We start from the raw sequence: 10,846 nt of genomic DNA, 5'->3' as shown, positions 1-10,846 counted from the left end.
AGGAGACAGAAAAGGGAGGCTCTCAAATCAAAAATCAAAGATTGAGGTTTCAAAAGAAGGCTGGCTCCAAAGAAAACACTGAACAGAACCTGCAGAGCTGTATTAACTTCAGTAGAAATAATCATATGGCAAAAGGGAGCAAACCATTTTCTATCTTCTAGTATGAACTCATCTCTTCAGGCATCTGGAAGTGGTTGAGGCCTACTTTTATAACTACTTTCACTGCACTGTGCAAAAGTGTATCTTATCTTTGGTCCTTAGTCATGATAGCAGTTTCTTCCATTTTTCTATCTTTCTATATAAAGATCTTTTTTTTACTTGATATTGACAACCAAAGTACAGTATAAACATGGGGTTACTGATGCTGTTGCTTTTATGTAAAATATCAGCATCTCCCATACATTTTCTGTTAGGCTATAAAAAGTCTCAGAAAAAGTTTATTATTATCCTAAAATGTTACAGTATAATTTTAAGTCTGAGTGCGATACAGTAAAGCCTGGGTTTTACATTTTAAGGAAAAAACCTAGACCAACATTTAAAATATCGATCTCTTAAATATACAGTAAATTTTATCTAGTCATCAAAAAGCAAAGTTATAGTTAAGCAAATTAATTTAAAAATGAAACCATTTCTAAATGGATAAACTTAATCATGCTGTTTATACAGCTATAAAGCATAATTTGAAAGCTAAGCCTAGTAACAATGACAGAATAATTTATCATCAGTTGAGCTATGTGATTTAAACAAACAATTGCCCTCACCTCCAAACCAAACAAAACAAAACTTCATCTGACACAAGTTTCAACTGTTACCAAAAAAAAAAAAAAAAAATTTTTTTTTTAAAAAGCCCTCTGGGGCTTCCCTGGTGGCGCAGTGGTTGAGAGTCCGCCTGCCGATGCAGGGGACACGGGTTCGTGCCCCGGTCTGGGAGGATCCCACATGCCGCGGAGCGGCTTGGCCCATGAGCCATGGCCATTGAGCCTGCGTGTCCGGAGCCTGTGCTCCGCAACGGGAGAGGCCACAACAGTGAGAGGCCCACATACCGCAAAAAAAAAAAAAAAAAAAAAAAAAAAAAAAAAAAAAAAAAAAAAGCCCTCTGGCCCAATTTGTGGTGACTGACACACAGTCCAATCAATACTGATCAAACTGCCTTTCTGCCTTGCGCTCCAAAAGAAGTGGTTTAATAATGACAGACTCTACAAGAGCTTCTGCCAGGGCTCAGGCACCATGCAGTGGCGACGTAACACCTGTTCCCCTAGAGTCTCTAAGCATTAAGTGGTTCACTAACAGTAGTCTCAGGTTTTCTTGGCCGGGGCTCCTTACGTTTTTCATAGACCATAATGAAAAAGTCAGACAGGAACACAAAACTTGCTAGAAATCCAAACACCTGAGGAGGGAAAAGGGGGCAAAGATTATATGAGGAATGCTGCAATATACTCTCACATTTCCTACTTGGCTCTGATCGTGTTTAATACAAGCAAGACAATTCATCAATTTATCTTATACACATCATTCTTAACATTAGTGGTTAAAAAAATTTTAAGGTCATCAAAAAGTGGAAAGAAGTTACAAAAAAATCCAGAATAATGGCCATTAGTCAAGGTCTCACAAAATATTAATGTCCTGTCTTGTGTGTGTGTGTATGTGTGAGGTGCCAATCTATGAAGCTAAGGTTAATAGATGAAAAACAAAATCCTATAACATGACACAAAACACCGGATTGTTAGCAGTGGTTTAAACTGACAGATGAGAAGAGCAGGCAGCCATGCCTAGGTAAAAATGGAAAAGGTTATTTGTATCAAAACAGAAATTCTATTTTGAAGATACTTTTAGGTTAAATGGTTCAATTACCTAAAAAATATTTTCCAGCTCACTGTCACACTGTAATGACACAGCAACATGACGCCACTACCTACTACCTCTTCCTTAAATCACTTCCTCATTGTACTCTTCTAACATCTAATCAAACATTCTGAGAATTCTGTCAAGAGACAGAAGACCATGGTGCAAATTTAGCTTCTTCACTAGAAAAATCCTTAAGGAAGGGGGCCAAAGAAGAGCTCTGTAAAAAGAGAAAATCGATGTAGGTTACGGCTAAAGTCCCAATTCTAAGGCTCCATCTCCATGAAGTTTAACATTTTGTTGTCGTTTGCTGCAGTCTCTTGCCCTTCACACCCCATCCCTCCATTCTGCCTCATTTCACTGTAAAGCAAACGGAGCTCCCAATTCATTAATTCACCTGGATGTCCCCAACACATCCAACCAAAATGTAATTATCAATTCCACCCCTCAAAACCCAAGTCTCTTCTCCACTCTGGAGTCTGTATTTTGGCTTGATGGCATCTGTCCCCTTACTTGACTGGCAAATTTATTTGACACTTTAAAGGCAGATCAGATGTCATCTTGTCTACGAAGACATCTCTGACCACCTTAGAGAGCTCCAGTCCATAAAGGACCCTCTATGCATATAACCCAAATGATCTTCTAGCTCTTCTGCTCACATCACAATTTTTTAAAAAATGGACTCCCTCACCCATTTCAGTCTATATAATTTTCATAATTTAACTAGTTGCAAAAGGTAATTTCCAGCATATTATAAATACTGAGCTTTTAAACCACCAGTCGCTCTTAAATATACCTAATGAAATCTGAATACTGTAACATTCTGACATACCACCTAATTAAAACACATAAATAAGCTTTTTTTTAATAGCTGGTAATTTTAGGACATGCTTTCTTTCCCCCCACGAACTCAACATTTCCTCAACTTTATTTTACTTCCTCCACAGGATTTTACAGTAATACATTTTTACACTAGAAAGTATTTTACTGATTCACCCTATCATATTCTTCTGCAACAAAAATATGATTACAAACAAATTAAGCATAAGGCTTCTTTTCTCTTCAACTGGTTCATGTATCCATGACTAAATAGTACTTATTGCTAGAATGCATCAAGGTTTGGCATTAATTTTATTGTTTTGTTTTTACACGTGTAAGTACTAAGAAACCGTGTTCACATACATAGGCAGATATGTTATAGCCATCTAATTCTCTGAACTCCTTTTGAGTTGTTCTATCATAAAAGGCAGTTTTAATGATCTATTAGCTGACAGTTCAATTAATTACAACTTCAGTTTTCTTATGAACAGAGCAACAATTGGAAATCAGCTGACTGGTAAGAGGACTTGTTAACGAGTTGTTAGTTGTTCATGTTCACAGCACTGGCACCAATTAAGTCCATGATCCTTGATTTGCGATTCTGAAGTCCAAAAAGCAACAAAAACTCGAAGTTTCATGATTTACTTGGCTCAAAATTGACACAAGGTAAAACTCTTTACAGTCTTTACCTATCTCTTTTACTGTGAATATTCAGATGCTTCAGAAAAATTAATATGTTGGATTACAAGGTGCTGCCCAGGCCCTCTGAAGGTGTGTAATACAGTATATGCACAGTATTACCTTTCTAAAATGCAGAATATTCTGAATTCTAAAAAACATTTGGTCCCTCAAGGATTTCAGATAAAAACATTTACTTATCTATCTCTTATACTAAGCTGAACTTTGGGGTCATTTCTCCTGTCTATTCTCTACACCTAAAACAGCACATGATATGTAGGTGTGTTTCTGTTGAACCAAAAAGGGGAGAAATATGAGATAATCAAGTCAATTTTACCACTTCCATTAGCAATAAAGTTCATACGTGGCTTCAATGGATTTTTGTTAACAAAACTCAGTCAAATTCTAAAGACAGGTTCTAGGTTTTTTTTGTTTTTTGTTTTTTTTGCGGTACACGGGCCTCTCACTGTTGTGGCCTCTCCCGTTGCGGAGCACAGGCTCCGGATGCGCAGGCTCAGCGGCCATGGCTCACGGGCCCAGCTGCTCCACGGCATGTGGGGTCTTCCCAGACCGGGGCACGAACCCATGTCCCCTGCATCGGCAGGCGGACTCTCAACCACTGCGCCACCAGGGAAGCCCAGGTTCTAGGTTTTTAAGGCTATCATATTTATTTGCTTTTAGGCCTCTAATCAAATTACACTAAAAAATAAGTTAAAAGACAAACCACTCTCCCTTATTGTATAACCTGTCAAGTACTTTCCAAATTCCGTATTTCTAAGCAAATAAAAATAAGCAAAGATAAAAGGTACTTACAATTGCAGCAAGTTCAGCCGTGGTACTGTCATGTGTCGAAGCGAAAACGATGGATGCCACCAAAAACACCAATCCTGTTCCCACAGTAATATAAAAATCCTACACATACGCATAAAACATAAGGAATACAGCATGGTTAGGGTGGCTGAAAACAAATGTTTTAATTTTTAACTTTTAAAAAACTTCAGTGGAAGAAAAAAAAAAACTTCAGTGACTTTTTTTTCTTGACTCAAACTTACATACTTCAACTTCTAACTTTTCAATAAGCCTGGTATTTGATAAATACCCTGTAAAGGAACACTATGCACACTCTGGACAGGGCATATTCAGAAAGTACATCACAAGATAATGTTTTAATAAAAATAGTTATCCATTATTACTTATTTGTGGAATCTAAAAAGTAAACAAATGAGTAACAAAGACCCACAGACACAAAGAATAAACTAGTGGTGACCAGTGGGGAAAGGGAAAGGGAAGGGGCAAGATAGGGGAAGGGGATTAAGAAGTACCAACTATCATGTATAAAATAAATAAGCAACAAGGATATACTGTACAGCACAGGAAAATCTAGCCGTTTTTTGGTAACTAACTTTAAATGGAGTATAATCTATAAAAATATTGAATTGCTATGTTGTTCACCTGAAACTAATATAATACTGTAAATTCAATTATATTCTATTACAAATAAATGAAATAAAATAAAAACAGTTCCCCAAAGGTCATGCATGTGTGTGCTTATCTTTTTCTCTAGGATGTATTAATTTTTTAAAAATATTCATTCATCGGGCTTCCTTGGTGGTGCAGTGGTTGAGAGTCCGCCTGCCGATGCAGGGGACACGGGTTCGTGCCCCGGTCTGGGAAGATCCCACATGCCCCGGAGTGGCTAGGCCCGTGAGCCATGGCCGCTGAGCCTGAGCATCCGGAGCCTGTGCTCCGCAATGGGAGAGGCCACAACAGTGAGAGGCCCGCGTACCGCAAAAAAAAAAAAAAAAATTCATTCATTTATTTGGCTGCACCGGGTCTTAGTTGCAGCACGTGGGATCTTCATTGCCGCGTGCAGGATCTTTAGTTGCGGCATGTGGGATCTAGTTCCCTGACCAGGGATCGAACCCGGGTCCCCTGCATTGGGAACACGGAGTCTTAGCCACTGGACCACCAGGGAAGTCCCCTCTCTAGGACATATTAAGATCAAAGCCAAAGGATTTATTAAATCCCACATTACTTCCAGCAAAGAACAGCATTTTTCTTCCCTTTCAACATAATCCATGCTAGGATGGCCTCTCTGAGAGTACTTCAGTGCTTTTAAAGCACTTTGGAAAAAGAGAGACTCAAAAGGATCACCCATCATTAACTAAAGACACTTAGGCTTTCTTGGAATAGCATGTTGTTTTCAATTGTGCCAAGTGGGTAATCCAACATGAGCTTGTATGATGAGATTATCTACTACATAAAAGCATCCACATCTCATCATAATGCAGCTTACAGCAATGGAATTCTTCATGGTTTCCAAGTGCTCTCTCAGGCATCACCTCATGAGGTTCGCTCTCAAATGCCAACTGAAAACAGTGCTTGACATACATACTTGATTCAGAGGAGAAACTGGAAAAATGATAGCCACTCCAAAGTGTTTTAAGTCTGATACTTTGAGTTTTCTGAAATGCAATCTCCACTAAACCTAATATCAGTAAAACTACCCAAAACAGAATTCACTATTTTGTTAGTTCACTTAAGAAATTTCAGAGATTTCCTCTTTGCTTCTAAAAGAGGTGTTTTTCTGCAGCACTTTCTCTTTTTTTCTATTCCTTTGAACTGAATATTATTTAAATCTGTTACATACAAATATAAAACTATTTACTAATATTTGGAGTACACTCAAGGAGGTATTTAAACAAGACAATCATTTTGAGACAGAATAATGCAGTATTCAATAAACATGGGTTCTAGAGCGAGACTACCTGAGCTCACATTCCAGTAATATTACTTCTTAGCTACATGATTGAATTAGTTACCTAACATCTGTGTGCCTTTGTTTTTTCATCTGCAAAATGAGAGTAGTAACAATATCGTATTCATAGGTGATTCTATAGATTAGAGTTAATCCATGGAAAGTGCTCAGATCAGTGCCAGAAACACAATAAATGTTCCATAAACATTGGCTATTGTTATTCTTGATACAATGGGACCCGCAAGAGCATGGGATAGAAAAGATTCTCTTTCCAAAAAGATTACTGTTCCTCCCTAGCCTCCCTAGACACTACCACCACCACACACTCAAAACATTTTCTCTAAAACAGAAAACCCCTTACATAAAGATTTTTTTAATTTAAGTATATTAATAAGCAGACAGTAAAAGTAATTTTTAAACCATTCAAACAAACATGACTTCCTTATGATGTTAGGTGAAAAGTAGAACATACATACTCTACAATTACAACTGTGTTTAAAACTTTCTATAAGACCCAAAGGACATACAGTAAAATATTTACAAAAGCTATTTTAGGATGAAATGACTAATTTTTCTTTTTTTCCTCAGTATTTTAAAATTAGTATTAACTCTAAAATAACTTTTTAAATGCTCAAGTTTGATGTAATAACTGCTTTACATTTTGCTTAGTTTGACCATTATACTAAACTGGAAAATATTATATTGTTTCTTGTCAAAAAGATCAATGTTCTTAAACACTACAGATGCAGCACTAAAAAACTATAAACATTTCTAAAAATATTTTTATGGAAAGTAGTGCTATTTTGCTGTTGAGATAAGAAATGAAAAAAATATTTTCAATCTTTAATGTTTAAAACATAGATTTACACATTCAAGCTACAAATCAACCAGCTCAGATGCTAGTGAATTTTTCCCTTGTCCAAATCTTATCACATACTGATCTGTAAAAAGGAGGACTTTTCAAAGATTAAAAATATAATTAACAAAAATTCTAAGATATTCTCTGCATCCTCTTCTTAATACGTACTTCATAAAACAAATGGGTTCTGTTGTCATTGCTATACAAAGACTCTTGTGGTGACGATATTTGCCATAATAGCATCTAAAGTTACTAGGGCAGTGGTTCTAGCAGCATTCTGCCTAGGCCACATGATAGACTGCAGAGTGTGAGAATTTCCTGGGTTCAAATCTGTTTATTTTTACCCTCACTGTGTAACTTCGGACAAGTTACTTAACCACTCTCAACCTAAGTTTCTTCAACAGAAAAATGGAGCATTGAGGTGTGAAGATTCTAAATCACAGCACATAAAGTGCCTGGCACACAGTAAACACTGACAGCAGCTATTATCGGGTAACATAATGGGAACTGTCATATATTGGCCATACCAAGAACTGCACGTATGTGTTCATCAAAGGCTTAATGGATTTGATTCAGACTCTGTTTTTCAAAGTTATTTTTTTAGCTGTTTGGTATCAACTTCTTGTTTTTTAACTTTTCAAACTTAAAAGAATCATTATATATATATGTATTTTTTATTAAAGTACAGTTGATTTACAATATTGTGTTAGCTTCAGGTGTACAGCAAAGTGATTCAGTTATATTTTTTCAGATTATATTCATTATAGGTTATTACAAGATATTGAATATTGTTCCCTGTGCTACATAATAAATCCTTTTTGCTTCTCTATTTTATGTATAGTAGTTTGTATCTGTTAACCCCACACCCCTAATTTGTCCCCTCCTCCATTCCCTCTCCACTTTGGTAACCATAAGTTTGTTTTCTATGTCTGTTAAGTCTGTTTCTGTTTTGTATACAGATTCTTTTGTATTATTTTTAAGATTCCACATATAAGTGATATCATATAGTATTTGTCTTTCTCTGACTTACTTCACTAAGTTTAATATTCTCTAGGTCCAGTAACTAACATATTACTGCAAATGGCAATATTTCATGCTTAAAGAATTAAAAGAAGGGAATAGGAGCTCCAATCAAAACAGCAGAGTAGAAGGACGTGGAACTCACCTCCTCCCACAAATACACCAAAAATACCCCCACAAATGGAACAGTTCTCACAGAACACCTACTGAACACCAGCAAGAAGACCTCAAACACCTGAAAGGACAGGAAAAATCTCCATGTGACCAGGTAAGACGAAAGGGAAAAAAAAAAGGGAAAGCAGGACGGGATCTGCGGCCATGGGAGGGAGCTGGAAAAAGGAAAGGTTCCCGCACCCTGGGATGCCCCCTCACTGGCAGGGAGATCAACCAGGACAGAAAGGGAGCTTCAGAGGCACAGAGGAGACTGCAACAACCGGTCTGTGGGAGGCAGAACAAACAGAGACCTGCACAGAGAGCCGTGCCACCGCCCTGCGCATCCCAGCCTGAGACGCACATCTGCTGGTACGGACAGGGACTGGGTGCTGAAACTCAGGGTTTAGAGGACAGAACAGGGAGAGGGCTCTGTTGGCTGTGTGGAAACAACCTGAAGGGGCTGGAATGTGGTGTGGTCGCAACTGGGGATGTTTGCGGAAGAAGCCCAGGCCTGTCACAGAAGTGAAGCGCCATCGTTAAGTGGCGTACGAGGAGGCGATGGAGGCCGCCATAGCAGCCTCTTTCTCACGTGCCAGCCCCCACCTCGGCAGGCTCCAGGCGAGCACACCCCAGCCACCGCCTTGGGGGCTCCTGCCTTGACAGGCTCCGGCAAACCAGCCGCTGCCTCGGCAGGCTCTGGGCACAAACGCCAGTGGGTTGCCCACACACAGAGGCAGAGCTGAAAACACAGCTGGACCCCAGCAGCCACGCAACTTAGGAGGTAGGGCTGAAATCTCTCCCTGCAGTTGTGCAAGCCACAGACTTACACCTCCGCTGCCAGCCGTGTAAATTCAGCACCTGCAGCACATCCAAGGGACAACAGGTCCTCCCATGGCTGGGACAGATGTGGCCTTAGCAGCTGTGGGCTTTGTGGGCACATGCATGTGGGGACTGGGCTGGGCCAGGGTCTGAGCTGCCTCCATAGCCCCCACAGCGGGTCCAGGTGCACAACTACTGTAGTCCTGGAACCTGACTTCAGTGGATCTGCACTGGTGGCCGCACTGGTGGCCTTGTGAAAACAAGGCCAGAGGGACACCAGGGCTGACTGATGGCATTCCCAAGGTTGAGACAGGGGCAAGGGCAGTGCCAACAACAGTGTACTTTGTGAGCCCGCACAACAGGTGACAGGTGAGCACACTCACTTGTGAACAGCTCTAGCAGATAAATAGTGGCTCCTCTCCCAATGGGAGCATGCCAATCCCACCTACCTTGCACCATCACTCAGAAATGCACCTGGGGGCTTCTACTACAACAACTAGGGAACAAACCCAGCCCCTGATAGAGCAGTGAAAACCACAGAGCAAGGAGGAGGCCCCACTCAATATGCAGTGCAGGTTCTGGTCACCACAACACCAGTCACACCTCCTAGCAAGGGGATAACAACAGCCAGCATACACCGAGGAAAGAGGTGGCAGGCATCCAAGCTAAAAACAGCCCTCGCACCAAAAAATATCAAACCCACAAAGGCTACACAGGAACACTCCCACATAAAAACAGCCCTCCAAACCACAGTAGATAATTGTTTGTCCTCAACTCATAAACCAAGAGAAATATAAGTAAAATGAAAAAGCAGAGGAACCACTCCCAATTAAAAGATCAAGAGAATTCCCCAAAAGAACAAACAACAAAACAGACCTCTTCAGTCTAATAGACAGTAAGTTCAAAAACGAGATAATGGGGCTTCCCTGGTGGCGCAGTGGTTGAGAGTCCACCTGCCAATGCAGGGGACACGGGTTCGTGCCCTGGTCTGGGAGGATCCCACATGCCGCGGAGTGGCTGGGCCCGTGAGCCATGGCCACTGAGCCTGCGCGTCCGGAGCCTGTGCTCCACAACGGAAGAGGCCACAGCAGTGAGAGGCCCGCGTACTGGAAAAAAAAAAAAAAAGGAGATAATGAAAACACTGAAGAAGTTAAGGAGTATTGATAGAAATGCAGATTACTATAAAAAGAAACTAGAAACTATAAAAAAGAAACCAAGAAAAATTAGAGAACTCATTCACTGAGATGAAAGTTGAGCTAAAGGCAATGAATAGTAGAACGAATAATGCAGAAGAACAAATGACCTGGAAGATAGAATAATGGAAATCACCCAAACAGAACAGCAGACAGAAAGGCAAATGAAAAAAAAATGAAAGCAACGTAAGAGACCTGTGGGATAATACAAAGCATGCCAATCTACGCATAACTGGGATCCTAGAAGGAGAAGAAAGAGAAAAGGGAATTGAAGATGCGATGGCTGAAAACTTCCCAAACCTAAAGAAGATAACAGATACCCCAGTACAGGAAGCACAGAGGGTCCAAAACAAGATAAACCCAAACAGATCTACACCAAGACATATATTTCTACAGAAATGTTGCAGGCCAGGGACTTCCCTGGTGGTCCAATGGTAAAGAATCTGCCTTCCAATGCAGGGGACACAGGTTCAATCCCCGGTCGGGGAACTAAGATCCCACATGCTATGCGGCAACTAAGCCCACGCACCACAACTACTGAGCCCATGCACCTCAACTAGAGAGAGAAAACTCACACACCACAACTAGAGAGAAGCCCATGCACTGCAACGAAGAGCCCACACGCTACAACAAAAGATCCTGCATGCCGCAGTGAAGATCCCATGTGCCACAATGAAGACCCAATGTAGCCCCCCCGCCCCCCCA

The 10,846-nt window shown here is 40.4% G+C and overlaps 1 protein-coding gene across 1 annotated transcript in view; it reads right to left on the bottom strand.

Annotated features, from left to right (window-relative positions):
* Nucleotides 1-1,264: 1,264 nt before the first annotated feature.
* CMTM6 (CKLF like MARVEL transmembrane domain containing 6) overlaps nt 1,265-10,846 on the bottom strand; it is a gene marked incomplete at both ends in the record, with an annotated part of 43,625 nt that continues 34,043 nt past the window's right edge. The window contains 2 exons of the mRNA XM_079713192.1: nt 1,265-1,387; nt 4,153-4,251. Coding sequence (XP_079569318.1) covers nt 1,265-1,387; nt 4,153-4,251 — 222 coding nt within the window. The remainder of the gene's footprint in view (nt 1,388-4,152; nt 4,252-10,846) is intronic.

This window comes from Hyperoodon ampullatus (assembly GCF_949752795.1).
Source record: "Hyperoodon ampullatus genome assembly, chromosome: 10".
Lineage (NCBI taxonomy): Eukaryota > Metazoa > Chordata > Mammalia > Artiodactyla > Ziphiidae > Hyperoodon > Hyperoodon ampullatus.
The sequence above is the reverse complement of the archived record's forward strand: the minus strand, read 5'-3'. Positions and strand labels throughout refer to the sequence as shown.